The sequence below is a fragment of the Gracilinanus agilis genome, chromosome 6, assembly GCF_016433145.1.
Source record: "Gracilinanus agilis isolate LMUSP501 chromosome 6, AgileGrace, whole genome shotgun sequence".
NCBI lineage: Eukaryota > Metazoa > Chordata > Mammalia > Didelphimorphia > Didelphidae > Gracilinanus > Gracilinanus agilis.
The window spans coordinates 4,396,804-4,419,895 of NC_058135.1; the positions used below are offsets into that span (position 1 = coordinate 4,396,804).

At 41.2% G+C, this 23,092-nt stretch overlaps 1 protein-coding gene across 1 annotated transcript in view; it reads right to left on the reverse strand.

The window, feature by feature from the left end:
- FAT4 (FAT atypical cadherin 4) overlaps window positions 1-23,092 on the reverse strand; it is a 235,259-nt gene that overhangs the window by 78,632 nt on the left and 133,535 nt on the right. The window contains exons 6-7 of the mRNA XM_044682210.1: window positions 22,250-22,424; window positions 5,202-5,382 (exon numbers count right to left, since the gene is read on the reverse strand). Coding sequence (XP_044538145.1) covers window positions 5,202-5,382; window positions 22,250-22,424 — 356 coding nt within the window. The remainder of the gene's footprint in view (window positions 1-5,201; window positions 5,383-22,249; window positions 22,425-23,092) is intronic.

Below are 23,092 nucleotides of genomic sequence, written 5' to 3' on the forward strand. Positions count from 1 at the left end.
ATATATGCTATATATGCTATATATATGCTATATATGCTATATATATGCTATATATATGCTATATATATATGCTAATACTAATAACCATATTCTTTCATCCTCACAAGTTACTGATTTTCACCATGATTCTTTGCAACTTACACGCATTTTTCCAGAGACAGATTCTTGGAATAAGTTGCTAAGATTTGAAGAACTTTATTATTGCTCTTTTAAATAAATATTAAATATGGATTATTTCCAAGGAATGCTATTTTCCACAGCCCCAGGCATTTTATTTTACCTTTCACATAGTCAGAAATAAACTGTTGTGCCAGTTGTAGTAGCACTTGCCATTAATCCTGTCACTAGGGAAGCTAAAGCTAAAGTATCTTTTAGGGGTGGAAGATCTGAGCTGTAGTGGGCAAAGGCAATCGTGTCCATACTAAGTTCAATATAGTAATATTGAATATTGGCCCTGTGGCTAGCAGGGCCACCAGGTTTCCTAAAAAGTTGCCAACTGGCCCAGGCTGGAAACAGAATGAGTCAAAGTTTCCATGCTAGTCAGAGTGGAACCAGGTGTGTGAGGATAGAGAGACCCAGAGGAAGGAAAGGAATAGGAAATGGGAGAAAGGCAAGAACTGAGCTGAAGTTGGGTGTAATCAAATTGTAATACACAATAAATAAGGAACGTGTAGGAGAAGCTGAGGAGATTATATTATCAAAGAAAAGTATGTGAAGAAAAGTTAGACTAGTTGGAAGTAAGTTATAAACTGATAGTATATGATGGGCTCTGTTGATATTCTTGAAATACTAAGAGGAAGACACTCAGTATGTTGGGTGGATCTCCTGTGGCATAATTCTGGGAAGATATGGATAGGAGTTATACAGGATAGGCAGATAGGAATGGATTGTAAAAATATCTTAGTTAATGAGATTTCAGATGCACTGGAATCTTAGAGTATCATTCTAGCGGACTCTTGTATTCTTCCCCAATAGTGTGAATTCAAAAAGTTCATATCCTTCGAAGAAGAAAAGTGGAAAGAATGAGAAGGATGTTTTTTGACTACATCATGCTGGGCTGTTTTCTGCAGGACTGAATTAAGCAGCATTAATAACTAATGTAAAGCCATTTTGAATTCCCTGAAGAATTCATGAGCCCACAGCTGAAGCTGCCACTACCACTTACCATCTTCATTATTTCTAGCCAGGAAAAGGTTTGCTTCAACAATATGAATGTATTTTACTAAAACAAAACAAAAACAATACAGAAGGGAAAAATAGTTTTGGTAAATAAAATCAAACTAACATCTTTTGATTGACTTCAGGATGTAGCCCATGGTCTCATTTTAGGTTTTCACATTTTGATAGTTTAATTCCTAACTCCAGGATGTTGCCATGGAGACTTGTAGGGGCAGAAATATTTCTGGCATTACCCAGAGTCTCTTGAATTTTCAGGGCTTTTGACCTTGGAGGAAACTTCCTTCTGCTGAAAAGCTAAAAGCAAAGAAGATAGGAGGAAGCAGGGGAAGAAAGGGAGGGCGAGGGAGAAAGGGGGAGAGAGAGAGAGAGAGAGACAGAGAGGGAGAGAAAGAGAGAGACAGAGACAGAGAGAGAGAGAGAATTCTAGTGGTCCCCAGGCTCTCCTTGCTGCTTCATTAAGAGGTTAGAGCAGGTAGAAGTTGACTTTACAACAGAAAAGTAGGGAAAACAAATGAAAACAAGAATTCATGGCTTGGTAAAGCATGCATGGAGGTAGACTGAGTACATTAGGTAAGCAAGGAAAAATGGAGTAGAGGGGTGAGCAGAACCATTTCATGGGGAAGGAGGTGTTGGTGCGAGATTATTAGAATCTGGCTGACAGCACCTGTATGAGCTCTCTCCCTGCGCTCCTCTTGACCTGTCTGACCACGTCCCTCCCTGTTCTCTCTCTCTCTCAGGTAGCAGGAAGGGAGAGGGGGAGAGAAGAAATTCAGCTCCACTTCGCTACATATTTCATCACCGCCTGTCTTGTTTGTAATGGCTGCTTATTTCTTACATTATTTGAAAATGCCATATAGGTCCGATGGATGTGACCATTTATAATTATTTCGTTCCAGTCCTTCATGTGTGCCATTTGAAAACTGAGACATGGAGAGCTAACCCAGAAATGAGAGATTTTCCTCAGCTCATGATGAAGTAGGCATGAAGTCTGAATGAGAGAATTCCTGCAATTTAATACACTCTAAGTCCACTCCTACCCCAGACGACTTTATGAACCTGGAGAGAGATTTAACAAGAAAATGAACCAGTAGCAGAAAGAGGTAGAAGCCGGTATGTTTGTTTAGGTAACTCTTGCAGACGTTACCCCAGCCAACCTCCGGCCTGGCTACGGTATGTTTCGATAAATTCAAATATAAAATTAAGTCGCAAGTAATCCAGGAAGCTGTGAAACCACAAGTTCTAAACCATATCAGACCTGCCAGCACAGAAAAGAGAAGTCTGAGTACCCCATCATGGCCCAGCGCCTCCGAGCCCAGGGATACGTTACTTCCCAGGCCTAACTAGCTAAGGCCATCCCAGTGTAGGCATAATCTTTGGCTTAACAGACGCTAATTTACTGCTTGCTGCTAGCGTACAGGGGCAGGTCACATGTCCTTAAGCTCTTCAGAATCAGGGCAATAAACGTGGCCTTCGATGGCTATTAGAGGGTGGCTGGCTCCTTGGCGAGTGGCTGTTGCTTTTAGTCACTGGCAATATCTTTTGCCTTGAGCACAAATTAGATTTAGGTGGGATAGATTTGCACAAAGTTGTTCACTACTTTTCCTCTTCCAAAGTCATCAAAGTCCAGTGGCAAGACAAAAATCAAGACAATCAGAGATGGTTTGGGATGCAGTGGGTGACCTTGGCTTTTTCACTGCCTAGTTGCCTATAAACGTGGTGCAGGGAGTAGAGTGATGCATCTGAAGTTGGGAAGAGCTGGGTTCAAATCCTCTCCCCCGCCCTCCAACACCACACGTTTCTCCTGGAGAGAAAGTAAGCTTCTTAGGGACAAGGTCCACAGCATATCTGATGCACAGAAGGTGCTTCCTAAGTGCACGATTGCCTATTATTCCTTTATGTCGGATATTCTCTCTCCTCATCTCCATCTCTTGGCATTCTTTGCTTTCTTCAAGGCTCAGTTCAGATACTGCCTCTCTGTAAGAATCCTTTCCTGATCCCTAGCTACAAGTGCTTGCATCTGCTTCTCTGCGTGTTACATACACTTTTCTCAAGTCTTGATTCCAATTTCTTATCTGTTGATTATTTTCTATTCATCCTGCTTAGGTTTTTTGTACATATTTGTTTGCATGTTGTCTCTCTTGCTAGATTGTGAGTTTCTTGAGGGTAAGGGCATCCTTTTGCTTTTCCTTGTGTCCTCAGCACTTGGCACAGGGCCCGGCACATAGTAGGACCTTAATAAATGCTTATTTTTTATTTATTTTTTTAAACGCTCACCTTCCGTCTTGGAGTCAATACTGAGTATTGGCTCCGAGGCAGAAGAGTGGTAAGGGTGGGCAATGGGGGTCAAGTGACTTGCCCAGGGTCACACAGCTGGGAAGTGTCTGAGGCCGGATTTGAACCCAGGACCTCCCGTCTCTAGGCCTGGCTCTCAATCCACTGAGCTACCCAGCTGCCCCCAAATAAATGCTTATTGAGTGACTGACACACATTAGATCATAAGCTCCTTGAGGATAAAGAGCATTCTCTATTATGCCTTTGTATCTCCAGTGCCTAGCATAGTGTCTTCTATATAGTGATGTGATTAATTAATGCTTGCCTAATTGATTTGAATTTCATTTTATAATGATGATATCCCATCGATGAGTAATCTAATATATGAAATGCAATCACATTTTGCAAACCTTATGATGCCAGCACTGCCCAATTAGTAGATAGTAGGACTAATCTTTGGATTAATCCTGGTGGTAATCCAGAGGAGAAAATGGCACTTCAGTGTTTTCCTGGAAAAGAGCAGGCTTTGCTAACATCCAGTTAGTTCAAGGCCATTTAATGTCTCTAATTTAGTAAAAAACAACAACAACAACAACAACAACAACAACAACCCTGACATATGCTATAGAACATGCAGAGGGCCTGAACCTAAGCAACTGTAGGAATAGGGAATGGTTCTTTGGAAAAGAAAAGAAAAGACTTGGCGGTATCGGGAAGTAGATTAGGGGAAAGGAGGGCATGATGGAAACCTCCAAATATAGTGAAGAGCTCTATAGTGGAAGAAGAATTAGACTTTTTTCTTCCTTATCCCAAATGGCAGAAATAAAAGCAATAACTGGAGTTTGTTTCTAGCCAGATGAGAGTCAGATTGAGACTCGAAAGCAGTCTATAAATAAGCATTTACCAAGAAATAGGGCAGCAAGAGTTTGAAGTAGATAGAGCACCAGGCCTTAAGTCAGGAAGACCAGAGTTCAAATTCAGCTTCGGACACTTACTAGCTAAATGACCTTGGGCAAGTCACTTAGACTTGCTTTCCTCAGTTTCTTTTAATGTAAAAACATGAGCTGGAGAAGGAAATAGAAAATCACTTCAGTATCTTTCTGAAGAAAACCCCAAAACAAGTTACAAAGAGTCAGAAATGACTGAAACAACTGAACAACAACAAATACAAAGAAATGCAATTTCTAATTAGTTCTAGAAAAGTGAAACTAGCCAATTCAGAAGACAGCAGGTTTCCCTCTCTGGAAACCTTCAGACAAAGGCTGGATGAGCACTCATTAAATATTCTGTAGACAGGGCTATTATCCAAGTATGAGCTGGTCTTGATCTCCTAGGTACCTTCCAACTGGGAGATCCCATGATTCATAAAGATACAGTGATCAATATCCATCAGGTTATGTTTAAAACATGATGTGTGGCCCGGACTTGTATTCTCTTGAGGATAAGACTCTTCTTTTTGCAGAAGGGGTAAGTGGTTGGAGCCAGCTCCAACCTGAGAGCCAACTGTTAAATTTTCTATATGAGGATTTATACCTTAGAAATCAGCAAATATTACAAATTAGGGATGAACCCATTATTTTGTTGATTTTCTAGACTAAAAAAGTGATGGAAAAAATCTGGTTAATAAACCAGATTAAATATGTATGGCATATGCATTTCCCCCCCAGAAACTTGGTTGTTAAATATATACCACAACACCCTGGGTGATTAAGTAACCAAAGAATCCATTGGTAAAAAGGAAAGTGTCCTACCTGATGACTGCATTTGTTGAGGCATCTGCATCTGAGGCATTAACAAGTAGCACATCTGATCCAGTTGGGGCATCTTCTGAAATGGTGGCAGAATACATCTTATGGGCAAAAGTGGGGACGTTGTCATTGACATCATCAACTATGACATTCACAGTGCCAGTGCCAGTGAGAGCAGGAGACCCTGAAGGAAAAACATAAATAAAACAACAAAAGAAAGTCTTACTGTGGAGTTAGCACTATTGAGAATGCTAGAGAGTTGTCTTAAACGACGAGCTACTGGTTTTTCCTTCTACAGGACATTTCCTCTGCTATCCACCATTTCTGGAATATTCTCCTTTATTTCTTCCTTTTGTAGTCTCTGGGTCTCCTCTAAGTTAATGCCACTTTCCAAATAGAGATCCAACATCCTTCAGTTGTTTTTAGTGTTCCATTCTCAGCCCCAAGCCAAAACAAACAAACAAACAAAAAAGTAAGAATCAAAAATTTCCAGCATGCTTTGATCCAAGGACTGAAAGGAATGATATTATATTTGAATATATAGTCTCTGTCTCTGTCTGTCTCTTTCTGTCTGTCTGTCTCTCTCTTTCCAGGTGTGTCTTTCTTGTTTCTCCTCTGCCTCCTTTTCTGTGTCTACTTCTGTCCATCTGTCTACTTCCGTCATTCTTCGTGATTAAATACAGTCCGAAGAGGTCATGTGCCAAAATAAGGATCAGACCTGAAACTATTATAATGTAACTTTGAAATACAAATTTTCATTACTATTGTGGACTTTTTAAAAAAAAGCAGCATTTTGCCAACTGATGTAGCGTGGTCCTTTGAGGTATTCTTAACTTCTAATGCTTTTGAAGCAACATTCCATGACTCGCTTAGCAGTTTGGAATGGAAAGGCCCACTTTAGGTTTTGTTCTTTGGCATCTCTCCCATTACCAAAGTGCTAACCTCTAGACCAGCGGTCGGCAACGTATGGCTCTCGAGCCATATCTGGCTCTTTTGAGGGCCAGATGTGGCTCTTTCTGCAGGAGCCATAAAGTCCATTTTTTTTCAGGCGCTGTTACAGGAGCGGCACTGTGAGCACTGTACGGCTCTCACGAAATTACATTTTAAAAAATGTGGCGTTTATGGCTCTCACGGCCAAAAAGGTTGCCCACCCCTGGTATAGAGGGATGAAAATTCCATCTGGAAAACAAGTGTAACATGCATGATCTTAAGTTGAAAATCTGACCCTATTGAACAAGAGTAAGCCTAAAACATTGGTTAGGGACTCAGACAACAGAGAGGGCTCTGTAAAAGTGAAATTTGGGAAATGCCATCTAAAAGTGTATATATTTCTTATGGACAGGGAAAATGTATCAAACTACATTTCCCGTGATCCAACGTGGTCCAACTCGTTTCCGTTTCCGGGTTTTTGAGCATGGGGAGGCCTACGTCTTGACACAGGGAAGATTTTATAATCTCCTGGGTTAGGAGGGGTCTCTCTCTTGGCCAGCAGACTCGAGACAGGAAACAGGAGACAGTAATGGCGAGGGCGGCAGTTTTGAATGCTTACAAGCGCGTGGTCTAATTATCTATCAGCATGGCTTTAATTAAATTACTAATATATATATATATTTATACCAGCCTTTATCATTTTTCATATTTATAATTCGAAGGTGTAGAGGTGGTTGTTCACTGAAAACACGAGGTTCCAATGAATCCCAAGTCACTTCGGGTGGACCCTAACATGACAGAGGGCAGTGTTCAGCCTGGGCAAATCTGATCATGACGGATGACATGGGCGGATGCCTGTTAGGACAGGCTTATGGACTTTCATCTGGGATTGATTTACAGCAACCAGATGCAATGGGAGAGAAGGGGCAAAAGGCAGTGGTGTAGCTGTGGCGTACATGGAAAGTCAACTCACGAGGAGCCTGGGATGTCAGGAGAGCAGCAAAGCCTGCCTGACAGCTGCTGAAATGCGAGCGACTGGGTTAACCCAAGAGGAAGGGCGGAGGGGAGAGAAAGGACACGCAAGGAGCGAACTCTGCAGCCTGCGGGCGGGTTGGGAATCTTGTTGGTGTCTCTCGATGGCGCACACAAACACGGGCCCAAGTTGGAAAGCCGCTGTGACAATTAGCCATGAGTGACAGCCACCGTTCTAATGTGTGCCTAGCTTGCTGCAGGAAGGGGATTAGGGATGAGCATTTACTACATGGGCATGACAGCAAGAGAAGGCATCTATACGGCCCCGGTGAGTTTTTCAGCGCTCTTCACCTTTGTTCGTTCACTTCATAACAGTTAGAGCTAATAAATAGCAAAGCACTTTGCATAAACAGGGCGTCCCAAGAGTCTCCGTGTAGCTTAAAGCCATCATAGCTTGAAAGTGCACCAAGGCTTTTGGGACACCCTCTAGTATTCAGAAGCTCTTTTGAGATAGCTGCTATCATTATGCACGTTGTGCTGACGGCAATAAGGGAGAGCTACTATTTATGTAAGGTTATAAGGTTTGCAAAGCACTTTCACATATTCTCATTTGAGCCTCACAACAACCCTGGGAGGCAGAGGCTACCATTATTCTCATCCTACATAGAGGGAATTGAGGCAAACAGAGGTTCAATGACTTATCCAGGATCGCACAGGTGGTGAATATCTGATATAAGATTTGAACCCAGCGCCTCCTGCCTCCTGAGGCAGCGTCCCATCTACCACCTCATTGACTTCCATAGAATTCGTGCTACGTATAAGGCAGGAGTTATTTCTATTACATCTCCTCTCCATAAGTCTAGGCCTTGTGTGGGTTGGAGTGTGTACTTCATGGATCGCTCAAGTCTTTCTTCCCAGTGAAGCCTTCGTTGAGGCATCACTAAAACATGCTTTCGTAGCCTGGCTACCCAATTCCGACTCCTCTTCAAATGCTGTATTGGGAGGTACTACATGGGAGTTAACAGAACGGATGGAAAAATGAACTCCAAAGCAGTGACTCGGGCCTGTGACAGGTAAGAGGTGAAGTCTCTCTAGCAACACAAAGTCAAACTATAAACAGGAACTGAAAGAAAAAAAGGGCCGTTTAGAGAAGGAAATGTTCTTCCAAGACAAATATTCCAACGGGAATAACCCAGGAATGCACATCTGTTGGCTGCCTGGACTGAGCGGCTGGACGCAGGGGCTTGGCATTGCTTTCTGGGCCTTGGGCATAACTTGGGAGTGATTTGTCTTGTGGACTCACTAGGCTTTATGCAAAGCCATAAAATACTTTGATTTATTTTTCCAAAGGTGGAAGGAGCCTCAAATTCAGCGCAAACCTCCCTCCAAGTGCACTCTAGTAGCATTTAAAAAGTGAACACGGCCAAGGGAAGGAAAGGCTGCTCCACTTGGATCCCCAAGGCTCGTCGGAACGCATGAGCTCAACAACCTTCTTTTACAAATGAGAAAACAGAAAAAGCGGGACAACTTTCGGGCTCCGCGTCCTCTCAGTAGGGCAAACAATTCTCTTCCAAGGACGCTCACGTCCAACAGGAGGACTCTCTGGTCCGGCTTCCTTCCTCACGTTTTGATCGCCCGACGCCTCACACCGCACCAAAGAATGCTAAGCAGCAATGATAAAAGCGCGTCTTCACGCCGCTGCCCAGCGAATCAGGGCACCGGGACTGCCCTGCAAAAGCTTTCAGCGAGGACCTTTGCAGAAGGGTTGGCACCTCCCTCGCCACTTCCTTCCCGCACACAGCCCCCCCCCCCCCTTCCCCAGACACTCTATGCAGGCGTGGGAGACCCTCATTAGAAATGCTAATGAGGGCCGCTTCCCCGCCTCTGCCCATCATGCTGTCACTGCGCTGCCCCTCCGGTTACCGGCTGACCCCACGTTCTCGGCCACGGACTTGTGCAAGCCCTGTGCTGAGCATCAAAGGCAGAGAAACAGGGGAGACAGAGTGAGTCAGGAACCATCGCACGTACATGTCACTAAGTAGACAGACACATATGCGCATGAATGTGTACATGTGTAGATACATGAGTAAGCGTGTACCTTTCCAGTGGAAAATCATGGAATTTGGAACTGAAAGCCTCATTGTGAGGCACGGCACTTAATACAGGGATATAACTCTCAACGAGGCAGCCAGGAAGCGGTTCTTAAAATTTTTTTATTTAGATTTTAATTTTAATTTAGTTATTTTCCATGGTAACATGATTCATAACCCCCCCCTCCCCTCCTTCTCCAGCTCATTTTACAAATGAGGAAATGGAGGTAAACAGGGTGAAGCGACTTGTCCCGGCTCACCCTGCAATTAAATGTCTGGGGCTGGATTTGAACTCAGGACTTCGGGACTCCAAGCCTCTATCCCCTGCATCATCTAGTTGCCTTATCATCATCATCATCATCATCGTTATTGTTATTATTGTTGTCATTCATTTCATTTCCTATCCTTTTGGTGGAACACAAATGTAAAGGAGCCTGGGCTAAGCTGGTTCTCGTGTGTGTGCTGGGGGCCGGGGCTCAGGGTTATAGACATAACGTCCTGCAGATATTTGCATGGGCTGCTCTTTATGATGGAATAAAAGGGCTAGAATGTAAGCACATTTTCTGTAGGCTCACTGGAAGGGTGCTTGGTACAACTCCCACAGCCGATGAAGCTGCAAGGATAATTGGACCTCATTTTGTCCCCATATGATTCTGATTTATTCCGTTAGGTCTCTATATTCTGAAACCTTTTCATTCCATGTAATTTGGAGATCATAAATAGTAACACTGTTTTTAAATTGGAGGGAGGGGTCTATGTTATGGGAGGGTAATTGTGGGCCACTCTTACATCCATCTGTGGTATCAGCCCATTTCTAATACAATTTATTGCATGTGTTTTTCAGGCTATTCTAAGATCTAGATTTGCAGTCTGTGAATTTGTCATCTGTCATCACATAAGAGGTAGCAAGCTTCTGACATATAATTCTAGCCTCTTGGCCATGCCTTTCTAAGTCCCTGATAGGGACTAATTGTTTATAGCCTGTGTTCCTTTGGTAAATAATTTCCTCCACTTCCTTCATAATCCACAGCGATCACAAAATTTCAGGCACTAGATCTGCTGGCAATGACCTTGTCCCAGATCACTATCTTCAATCCTCCATTTCCATGAAAAGAAACAAAAACAAAAACAGACACCAGGACACAGCCATTGTTGGCTGCTTCAGTGTCATTTGTAGGGATCATTTTCATCCACTAATTCAATAAAACCAACGTATGGAAACTCAAAGCCTTTAGTCCTATATTTCTTTGGTGTATCTTAAGGGTTTTATATGTACTAAATCTAAATGATAATCTGATAACAATGGAGAAAGAGTCTGTTCAGATTTTGTTTTAGTTGAATGACAACATCTATTTATATATCAAGTGGCTACTGAGATGTTTTGTTTCAATTCCTACATCAATTTAAAAACTATACTTTATTCTACTGAGGAGATAACGAAGGCCAGGAAGATCCATAATGGACTTAAATGATCTCCTTGAAAAAACGTTGTTTTGTATCTACTGTTTTTGATGGCGTTCTGTGTTGACATAGTTTAAGCAGAGAGCATTTTTCCCCCACTGGGAAATCAAATCCTCTAGATTTTTCTCTATAGTAGAGTCTATTTTATATATTTGTAGAGCATGAATAAGCCATGAGTTTGGAACCGAGCCAAACATTTTACAACAATTAATAAAGGCAATAATAAAGTGCTCTTGAGTAGCTTGTTAATACTTGACAAATTGATAGTAAGTTGTTCTTTACACCCTTGAGACTTTCTGGCATATTCTTATTGATACTTGGGAAATATATTATCTTCTTGTAAATGTTTATAGATTTTTCAATAATATAATCTATGAATGCTTTGTACAAATAAAGTACACATACATGCAATTAGCCTATTTTTGGAGGGAGTACCGGTGTTATTATTTGAGTTTTAAAAATTATTATTTTACTAAAATGAGTGTCTCATCATGGGATGGAGGTGACCCTGTGTTCTTGACAGTTATAGCAGAGGTTCCTGGATGTTCTGCCAAGTTGGAAAGTCTTCACGTAAGGAGGACGAAGGATGGATTCTGTGACATTTGTCTGAGGGCTAGTCTTGCTGAGCGGGGGAGAAATAACCATGTCTGTAGAGAGCAGGGCAGGCATCCGAAGACAGGGAAAGACTGAAGATGAGAAAGGAGAGGGGTAAGAGGGAGGACGACTGCTAAAGAAGATGAGATGAGATCAACTTTGCATAGAGAGATATTTCCCTTGGCAAGGAAATAGACCACCTCTTCATGAGAGAATGGAGTAAAGAAGAAGGTATTTGCTAGAAGGATGTGAGATGAGGGGGAGGGATGAAAAGAGGGGTAAACAAAGGTATTTCTGTGCCCAGATGTGTCACGGAATCTTTCATGTTATTAACAATTTCATTGTAAACATTTTATTTAAACATAGACTGGCTGTCTTGTGGCTTACCAACATTAATCGGATACAACTCACATTCCTAGTTATTTACCATTAGGAGAATCTAGGGTTTTATTTACTTTCTATCAGTCTACTCTAAAATGCAAATTCTTCTAATTTTAGATTCATTCCTAAAAATCATTGCTTAAATGTGGAAAAGGGAGAAAAATGCAGTGTTATTCTTTTCTTTTTTTTCGTGGGGTTTGGGAGTGGGCTGAGGTGTTGTTCTGAACCCATGATATCATTCATGTAAGCATCTTCTAACAGAAAACTCTCTCCTCTACTACGGACCAGAAATGAATCTATAACACAGAGTCTGGGCCCTACTAAGAGGTTAAATAACTTGCATATGCTCATACGGCTACGACATGTCAAAGAAAATGAAGTTCTTCCATACTCCAAGGCCAGCCCTCTTAGGCACGAGGCCATACGGCCTCTCATTTACCCATTTTCATATGCAAATTATGAGAAATGATTTTGAAAAATCATTACTCTTTTAAAATTAATGGCATCCACAGACGGTATCGTGGAAATAGCCCTGAATTGGGAGTCCAAAGACCTGGACTGGATTTTCATCTTGGCTTTTCCATTCAACTAGCTTGTTGGCCAAGTCATTAATACCTGAGTGATATTGCCTAGATGGCCTCTCGAATCTTTCCAGCTACAAAATTATATGATTCCAGAACATCTGTCTCGTTCGGAGTTTGGTTTCTCCTGAAATTCTCTTTAAGAAAAATTATCTTTTTGTTGAATTACTTTTTTAAGCGTCCACTTGTCCTCCCCGTTCCCCAGCATATATGTATATACACACATGCACACACATGTGCACACACTCTACAACCACCACCAGCACCAGCACTCCCAATAACTAGTGCTTGCCATATGGCCTTGTTTTATGGGTCTTACTCTTGTAGTTAAACTTCCTAAAATTGTAAAGGTTGAACGACAAAATTAACTTGCAAACAATGACTTTATAAGGTGTTATGTGCTGTTCAAGTATGAGTTTACCTCATGACTGGAAATTTTTAGTATTTCTCAGGCAGAAAAAAAATAACTAGGAAAATATACCTATGTGACATTATGGCTCTGTTTCAGAGGATCACAGATCGAGAGCATGAGGGGACCTGGGAGGCCTTTGAGTCCAACTTGCGCGTTTTACAGACAAGGAAACTGAAGCCAGAGAAGAATGATGGGCTCCAGCCTCTGAAGTGGAATATAAGCACAGGTATTTCTGATTCCAAGTTTCAGTGCCTAATCCATACTGCCACACACCAGAAAGGGGAAGTGCTCACAAGATGATTAAAAACAAACATCACAAGGAGATTTACTGACTAATGCTAAGCCATGTCAAACACATCAAATCAGATGCTTCAGAGAACTGGCTGTTCCCTCCACCACCTACAATATGATACTCGAAACCGAATGCAAGGCTTCCATAGTATTCTGACTTTCAGATTAAATATCAGGATTTGAAAAATCAGAGCTCAGCCATGATAGAAAGGGACCGTTTGAGTTTGAAACTCTAGGGACAAAGAAACATCTTCCTAAGTCACTTGTCTTGAAAGATACCCTCGCCCCCACCCCCAGATGACTGACCAAAGGGTTAGGGTCCTCAATAGCATCAGCTCTCTTTTTGTTTCCCTGCTGAATTTTTGATTCAATAAGAAAGAAGTAGACAATGAAGCAGAGAATAAAAAAATGACACGCAGAGGCTACTTCTTTAGAAATACCATTTGTAGAGAGAAAGCTATGGACATCCAATGGAAGGCAGAAATGTGGCTACAAACGTTCTTCCTCTTAAGTCAAGCTCATAAAATGCTTTAGAGGGTCACTGTGTCCTAATACAACTGAACACATCCCAGTAGATTCCCTGGATTTTAGCAGACTGTCAAAGGGATCTCACACACACACACACGAAGTCACTAAAAAATCCTGGACCAGAATGACTTCTAAAGCTTCTTTTAGCTCTAAACCTATGAGCCTATGAATTCTGCATTAGATGTCAATCAAGCACTGATCCTTAGAGGTAGTGTGGAAGGATGGGATTAGAGTTCGAGAGAACTTTCTGTAAATTCTGGAAGTAGCAAGAAGTGAGGGAAAGAACATGGAGGCCTTTTAGTAGCATGTTCATTTCACAATTTGCTTCTTTTTTCTATTCTGATAATAAATCTTCAGAGATCCACATTTTCTTCTGGCAATGCCTTAGTTGCTTCCTATGAATCTTATCATGAATTTTGCTATGCTTATTATCTTTCATGTGATTATTTATTGCCTCTGTGATCTGCTCTGTGACCCACTCCTTGATGTGGTCATAATTTTGTCTCCATTTTTGGTTTACATCTTTCGCTCATATTTCCTTTTTGTCTTACTCTTTTATTTATATTATACTCTTCAAAGAATGATTCTTATTTCTGACTCGGTATACTTATGGTTCCTTTTGCAGGCTAGCACATTACCTTTTTGCATATTCATAAAATGGTTATTAGAAATGTGTAATCTTTAATATTCCCACTTATAAATGACCAGAGGTCAGTTAAATTAAACGTTCCCAGCAATGGGTCTGATATTTTCTCTCTTTATCTTTTTGTCTACCCTCTCTGTGCTCCATTTCTTGTGGCCCAACTCTTTCCTCATTCCCATCAGAATTAATACTAAGTTATGATTGTGTCTTAAGGAAGCTGACTCTTTCCAGGTCCTAACATTCCTTCCTTTCACATCACTTAGTGTGCACACAGACCAGCCAGCCAGATCCATGGGAATACAGATTTAGAGGTGGAAGAGAGAGGCTATCAAACTCAATTCCCTCATTTTTTAGATGAAGAAACTGAGGTCTGGAGAGAAATAAAGTTATTTGACTTGGCCAGGATCACATAGCTTATGATTTTCGATGGCTGGGCCCAAGGTTTTCTTTTTTGTTTTTCTTCAAGTCCACTACTCTAGCCATTGTGTCTTTTTCTATTTAAACATTCTACATGTGCATTCACGTCCATGTGTATGGAATAATAGTTTCTGTGGCAAGAACCACTTAAACTCTCAGTTACCCAGGCAACACTCTAAGATGATATCATAGAGAAAAATTGCTGATTTGGGACCCTCAAGGAGGTTTCCACATGGAGAGTTCCCGACACTGTTGAAGTCAGAAGTTCAGACGAATATACTCATGTACAATACACTCTCAACATCAAGGAATCTAGCCTTTCTTTTTCTCCTCTTTAACAAGACTGTGGCAGATTCTCTCCACTAGATGCCTTTTCCTTTTTGGTGGAGGTGTGACCTCAAATCACTCAAGAACATGCCAGCAGAGCATATTATTAGTCCCTTGGAAGCTGAAATGATGTGATGCATGGTCTTAATGACTGACTGTTGTGCCTGTCACCCAAGATCTGATCTGCCTAAGTGGGATGCAGAAACATACATTTTTCAGCTTTCACAGTTGTTGAAGACCACCTTCGGAGTTAGAGAGAGGTGATGGGTGTCGGTGGAGGCGACCTTCCTTATCAATCAGTGTGAGGGTCCTTGAAGTAATAAGAGTAAAATACATGTTTTACATCTATTTACATCACTGGGAAGGGAAGCAAAACTTTCAGGCTCACAGAACCGCATGACTTCCTGATTCCTGGCAAGATATTTAGTTGCCGAAATAAAAAGGAACCAGCTTAACATTAGGGAATGTAATGTTTCACAGTTTCTCCATTGCTCCCAGAGATCAATCTTGTTTTGCAAAGCTGTACCATTTTAAAGTCAGTTCCACCAGAAAGGCATTTTTTTTTTTGGAGTTCCCATCTGGTAGAGAGCCAGAGATGGAAATTGTCAATTTGATAGAGATATGGAAGGGCTAATTTTTTTTTTGTCTTTTTTATCATGAAACCCTAATTTAGCACTTTGAAGCTTTTCTGGAAAAAATGCTAGCCTTTCAGCTGTCATTATAATTTTTTTTAAGGGGTTGCATGAAAGCAGAACAGCGTACATGGGAAGACTTCATTTGTGTCACCTTCATGCTTCCATGAACCATGAAGAAAGTGAGATCACGTGTTCTAGGGCCCTTGAGCAGAACCACAACTGTGCTCCCTTCCTTCTCCATGGATGTAAATTATACAAGAGAACACTAATTAGTAAAAGATTGCAGTAATAAATTGAATACGGTCGATTTCATGCCTGATCTTGCCATAATTGGCATTTTTTTTCTGCCTCTTACATTCAGGCTTATGTCACCAAAGAAAAAGGCTTGCCTCTGTTCCCATAATCACAAAAGAACAAATAATTGAACACAAATACAGTCCATGTTCTAATTAGTGGGTTATTGGAATTTCTGCTGTTTTGCATATTTAGTTTCATAGTTACCATGGGAGAAAAATTCTGGCTCTGTGTTTTGGGATCATTACAATAAAAAATTAAAGAAAACTTATACTTGGTAAAAGATATGGATGTGTTTCTTTAAAAAAGAACAACAGCTAGCATTTATATAGCAATTGAAAAATTTCAAATTGCATTATAAATATTATATTATTTGATTCCCCTAATGATCTTTGGAAGTAGATGCTGTTACTGTGCCCATTTTACAGATAAGGAAACTGAGGCATATGTAGAGGTTAAGGAATTTGCCTACAGTTACACAGCTAGAATATGTTTGAGGTAGCATTTAAAATCATGTTTTCTTGATTTCTAGTGCAGCACTATTCATTTGTAGGTTTTTATATTCTATCCTGAAGATGCTATGGAGTTGCTAGAATCTATTTAGTAGAGGGATGGTACGGTTCGGCCTTTACTTTAGGAAGTTCCCTGTGATAGCTAAGTGGAAGATGCACTAGAGTGAGAACAGAATTGGGGCCAGGAGACCAGCCAGCAGGGTGGTGGTGATGGCAGAAGAGACAAATTGCATATGGCGAGGTAGAGAGAGTGAGGTATTGAGGATGAGCTCTAGGCTGGGAATAGAGTGCCTGGGAAGAGGACCCTGGTCTCCCTACTGCCAGGAAAGGCTAATGAATTCTCTTTTGGACGTGTTGAGTTGACTCTGTCTATGGACAGCTCATGACGGTACTCATCACGACTTCACCGTTATTGACAGGGCACTCTCATTCATTCACTTTGTTCCCTATATTCAAAACCATGGTGCCATCCACAACTCTTCTTTTTCTTTTCCTCACTTCTCAGCAACCAAATCCTATTCATTCCATTCCCCAACTATGCCATGTAGCCGTACTCTACATTTCCACCCCCTGCCACAGTAATCTTTGACCTGTAGCATCTGCAGCTCAGCCTTCTGTGAGAATTTATTCCCTTCGGCTACTCCTCCTTCCCAACCAATCGGCCAATCGATACTCAATTATCGCTCGCCTATTAGGAATGATGCTCAGTGCTAGGGATACAAAGGAAAATGAAAAAACAGAGAATTCATATTTTAATGGGGAAGACAACACACGTATAAATGAATACAGAGATGGAGAGGGGAAGGCCCTAAGAGCTGAGGAAAGATGGAAGAAACCAGAGAATCTCAGAGGAAGGAAAGCTTTCCAAGCCAATGCAAAATCAAAGATGGGAGTTTGAATTGTGGGCCATTCTGGATAGATCAGAGAGTGGACAGAGGAGAGAGCAATGAGTGATGATTACAAAGGTAGGAAGGCGATAGATTATGATGAGCTTTCGGTGTCAAACAAAGAACTTGGTAGCTGATCCTGCTGGTAATAGGGGGCCACTGGAGCTCATTGAGTTGGGGGGTTAATGTGGTCAGACCTCAATTTTAGGAAAATCAGTTTGGCAGCTGAAGGAAGAAAGTACTAGAGAGGGGTAGAGACAAGGTAGGGCGACCAGTCAAGAAGCTATTGCTGTAGTCCAGTGAAGGGTAGCGAGAGTCTGGACTAGGTTGGTGGCTGGCTGAGTGAAGAGAAGGCGACCGATACAAGATGGGTCCTGATAGTGCTTCCTAAACGTCCGAAACCCCAGACCCTCTAAGCACTCCCAGGACTCTCTGTCATTTTTCTCGGGTCAGTGGCCCGGAGGTCTTCACAAGACAGATATCCCTAAATCACAGAAAGCCTATACAACAGAATTTAAAACAATTCTTCATCGAAAGGACACAGACTCTCTGTAAAAGATGCAAGAAAGCTAAGTGGCCCACCATCAACAATACCATGATTATTGTCTTGCCCAGAGGACTTGTTTTAATGAGAGGCGTTATAATATAGTGTTATTAACAAAGGATGGGATTGCATGATGCTTATCTGGGAAAACTTGGCTGCTCCCAGCAATGCAATAATCTGGGACAATCCTGAAAGACTCATGACAGGGAAGGCTATCCATCTCCAGAGAAAGAACTGTTATATCACCACCATATCATACGTCAGTGTATTTCTAGTTTTATTTGGGGATTTCGTTCTGCATGAGTTTGCTCTTACAACAAAATCCAATATGGGAACGTGTTTTGAATGACAATAAAAATTTAATTAAAAAAATAAAATGCCGGCCTCAGACACTTCCCAGCTGGGTGACCCTGGGCAAGTCACTTGACCCCCATTGCCTACCCTTACCACTCTTCCACCTATAAGTCAATACACAGAAGTTAAGGGTTTAAAATTAAAAAAAAAATTAAAAAAAAAATAAATGGGAAGAATATAAAAGAAATAAACAAACAAAAGAGCAGGAAGGTGGCTCAGTGAATGGAGTGCTGGCCTTGGAGTCTGGAAGACCTGAGTTCAAATCTACCTCAGATGCTTTCTGGCTGTGTGACCCCATGCAAGTTATTTAATCTTGTGTGCCTCAGTTTTCTCATCCACGAAATGAATTGGAAAAAGAAATAGCAAACCATTCTAGAATCTTTGTTGAGAGAATCCCAAATAGAGCCATGAAGAGTCAGACACAACTGAAAAACAACTGAACCACACCAAGAATAATGGTGTACAGGTTGCTGGTGTTGTCATCAGAAGAGCAGACCAGAGTCCAGATCCCACCCTGATCCTTCCTGGCTATGTGGAGTTGTAAATGAGTGGCAGATCATTCTCCGAGCCCTGCTTCCTTCTCTCTGAGATGGGGATAAGAGCATCAGCAGTATCCACCCCTCAGACGTCTCGTGAAGCGCCCATCCATCCATACGTGACACTACATTCTTCCAAGTTCTGTAGAAAGGTCTGCTCTAGGTAAAAGTTTGATGGACTGTAATGGGCTGCACTGAATGGCTAAACATGACAGATGAAAACCCACTGCTTTAGAAATAAGCCACCAAACAAGCGGTTGCTTGAGATCATTTTTCCTCTAGTGACAGAATGGCTTTGAATATTACATGTTGACTATATTATTTCATGTCAAAAGCTCTTTTCTGTTGGTGTGGGTCAGGGTGAGGGTGGGCAATTATGGTGCATATTTCTATGGTAATGTTCATTGGCGTTGCTTTTTGTTAGGAAGGAGGGAAGAGAGGAAAGTAGGAAAGAAGGAAGGAAAGGAGACATTGGTTCTGGAGTCAGAGAAACTGGGTTCCAATCCTGCCTTTAATGTTTCCTGACTGTGTGTGACTTTGGATAGGTCACAGCCTCGCTGAGCCTTCAGTCCCTCAACTTGAACATGAAGAAACAGAACCATGGTCTCTGGGATTCCTCCCAGAATTAACTTTAGATCTGCTTTCCTCTATGGCTGATGAGGACTATGTCCTGGCATCTAGGTCTGGAAGAGCTCTTGCAGTGGCAATAAAAGCCTAATCTGGAGAACATGGAAACGAAATGGACCCTGATCTATATTCATAAACAATGCCATAAGATGAACCCGGGGGCTGAAAGCTAGCCAGTTTTCCTAGAATTCTGCTCATTGAGGAGAAAAGAACAGTGTTGGCTGCTTCCTGGGAGACTATCCATCGTCAATCCTTGTGGGCTCTGAATCACGCCCAAAGTGCTATTGAAGAACATTTCTGTGGCCCAAGTATTGCCTCCCTCAGAGAATGCAGAGCATCAGACTTGTACAAAGAACAGCCTCCTTTTGACCTAGGCCCAAACACAGAGCCAAGGTTCAACCAAAACATTTCCTCAAGACTCGTAAGAATTTATAAACTTCTGAAATGACATTTTAAGGTTTCCTATTATTAACATTTCAAATTTAACCATGTTGAAAGAGAAAATGTTTAATAAAACAGATTTATGTTACCTGAGGAACTCTCAGAATAGCTAAAAGGGACACAGGAGAAGCAACTAATAGCAAGAGTTGATATTTCTCTATCCCAGAGCTTCTTAATCGTGTGTGTGTGTGTGTGTGTGTGTGTGTGTGTGTGTGTTTGATGGATGCTGTGACAGTCTGGTGAAGTCTGGCAATTTTTAGTATTCTGTTAAGTCTCGTTTCTGTCATGTCCAACGCTTTATGACCTCATTTGGAGGAAGACTTCATTTGGAAAACAATGGAGTGGTTTGCCATTTATTTTTCCCGTTCATTTTATAGATGGGAAAAATGGGGCTAAGTGACCTGACCAGGGTCACACAGCTAGTAAGTGTTTGAGTCCACATTTGGACTCAAGAAGATGATTTTTCTGACACTGTGCTTGACATTCTACCCACTGTACTGTCTGCTTCCTCGATCCTCCTTCTACAGTTAAGGAAATTTGGAAACAAACAGGATAAGCCAGCATTGTTAAACCCAAATAGAAATGGAGGTTACTACAAAAATTCATGAGTATCCCTACAGGCCACATATTAACTTAGAAAACAACAAATTAACATTTCCTATGTTTTGTTGTATTTTTATTTATTTTGTTAAGTATTTTTCAATTCTTCTTCTTCTTTTTTTTTTTTAACCCTTACCTTCTGTCTCAGAATCACTGTGTATTTGTTCCAAGGCAGAAGAGTGGTAAGGGCAAAGCAATGGGTGTCAAATGACTTGCCCAGGCTCACCCAGCTAGAATTGTCTGAGGCCTAATTTGAACCCAGGACTTCCCATCTCTGGGTCTGGCTCTCAATCCAAGCACTCTCAGAGAACTAAAACATATATACACGATTTAATGTTAAGTATGTTAGTAAGATAATTTCCTCCAACCTAACCAAAAACTGTTGAGGCAAAGAATGATAGAGCAAGTAGTAATTCTGAAGGTTGCATAATCAGAACGATAGAGACAGAAGACCTCAGAGAATCTCCAGATCCATCCAGAAGAGAGGACAGAGCCCAGCACCAGCGATGAGAAGCCCAGGTTCAGAGCTAGGTCTCTGCGTTCCTCTGGGCTTCCTCCATGGGAAACTCCTCAAAAAGAGTAACTCTCTGAGGCTTGTAAAGTAGAGCTAATAACACGTGGAGAGCTCACTTTAGCTTGGGTATAGTAAAAGCAGTCATTGTAAAGCCCTATCCAAATATGGTATTTTCAAGGGAAGGTTTTTTTTTTTTTAAGTTTATATCTAATAGGGAAACTATCACCAAATGGTATTGAATTAAAATATATATTTATTATAAATTACCTTAGGGCAGTGTGGGAAACACTGAATTTTACATTCAGAAGGTTGGCATCAGTTACTTATTTTCTGGAAGCCACTTTTACTTATCTGAATCTCTTTCCTCCTCTAAAAGGAGATGGGGTCAAATTGATGATTTGTAGGGTGAATTTCAGCACTAACATTCAGTGATTTCCTGAGATAGAAGGAATAATTACTAAGTGGTTCTAGATCTATGACTGTCAACATTTATTCTGTTCAATGTAAATACTGTGTGAGTTGAACTGCCTTCTTGTTGAAGGTTAGGTTCATAACAAATATTTTTTACTTCTCCAGGGAAAGTCCCTCTTTCACACGTACTTTCCCCCTGTTTTATGCTTTTTAAAATAGATTATGCAAATCACATCATACTTGTGTAAAATTCATCTAGATAATATCAGAGACAGGATTCAAACACAGATCTCTTGGCTTCAAACTGCATGCTATGTCATGGGAAAATTTTCAGTCCAGGCTGAGAAGCAATGAAAAACACATTATTTTAAAAAAAAAAAACCCACAACATTCACTTCTTCCCTTTAGCAATCACAGTTACAAATGTGGAAAGGAACTTTCAGGTCATCTTTTCTATCTGAATTATTTTATAGATGAGGAAACTAAGGCCTGCTGAAGTTAAATGCTTTGGTTGAAATAGCAGCCAGCAAATTTGAGATAAGAACATAAGTCCTTCTGTCATATCAATCATGTAGACCAGTGGTTCCCAAACTTTTTTGGCCTACCGCCCCCTTTCCAGAAAAAATATTACTTAGCGCCTGCTGTCACATTCTATCACCGCCTCCCTAGAGTTATTCACCACCCCCAAATGTACCTGTGGCCATCACCGCCTCCCTGGATCGCTGCAGCACCCACCAGGGGGCGGTGGCACCCACTTTGGGAATCACTGATGTAGACTCTCCAAATAGTTTTTGACCAGAATATTATTTTCACAAAATAGATTTTGATCAAAAGGAAATATATATGTGTGTGTGTGTGTGTGTGTGTGTGTGTGTGTGTGTGTGTGTGTGTATACGTCCATACATACCTATATGATACATTTATTACACATTTTTAAAAGTTATTTTGAGTATCAAGAATTTAGCAAAAAATATAGGAAGATAATTCTTCAATATTTCTATGGCAGATGAATGAGTTCATGGAATAAGTCAGGTAAATCCGGGAATGCACTCTAGTCTCATGCACTTACCTGAATCAGTCGCTGTGATGAACAAGATGCATTTCTCCTTTGTTTCTCTATCTAGGCTCTGTATCACTTTGAGTTCCCCACTGGCTGAGAGAATGAAGGCATTATCTTCATTGCCACCAATGAGCATGTATGTCAGTTTGCTGTTAGGACCTTGGTCATCGTCTCTTGCTACAACCTACAAGAATGAGCAACGTGTGAGACAGCTAATAAAGGAGGAAGGGGGGAAGAGAAGGGAAAGAAGAGAGGGAAGGAATGTTATGAGAGATAATGCAGGGGTCTATCCTGAATGAAAAATGAAAACAATCATTATAATGGGGGGGAGGGTTGTGAAGATCAAATGAGGTAATGGGTGTTAATTAAATATTCTGCAAACTTTAAAGTGGTATATAAATACCAGATAAGAATTACTATTGTGGTTATTAAAATTAATAGAAATAAGTATTAATTTTAAATGCTTCATTAATAATTAATCATGTGTGTTATCTCTAATTAGGTGATAACTTTCTGAAACTTCTACTGCCTTCCTGCTAAGTTCAAGCTAAGTTTGTGAAGAAATACTTCACTACGCATCTGATTCACCTCCATGGAACAAACTATCCCTCCCCAAATGAGCTCATTTCTTCTAAACTCAGTACTGTGCTGCAAACTCAAGACTTGACTGATGTAGCCTCCCTCAGCTCCCCTCTGACTGAAGGGATGGAAGGCAGAGTAAGAAACTCCTCCAAATGCCTTCCTTTGTAGATGGCAAAAATGAGACTCTCTGATCGCTCTATTTTGCATCTGCTTCCCTGTGCGGTTTCAGCTCCACAGAACAAGATTCTCTGCCCCATTCCCTTCCAGGTA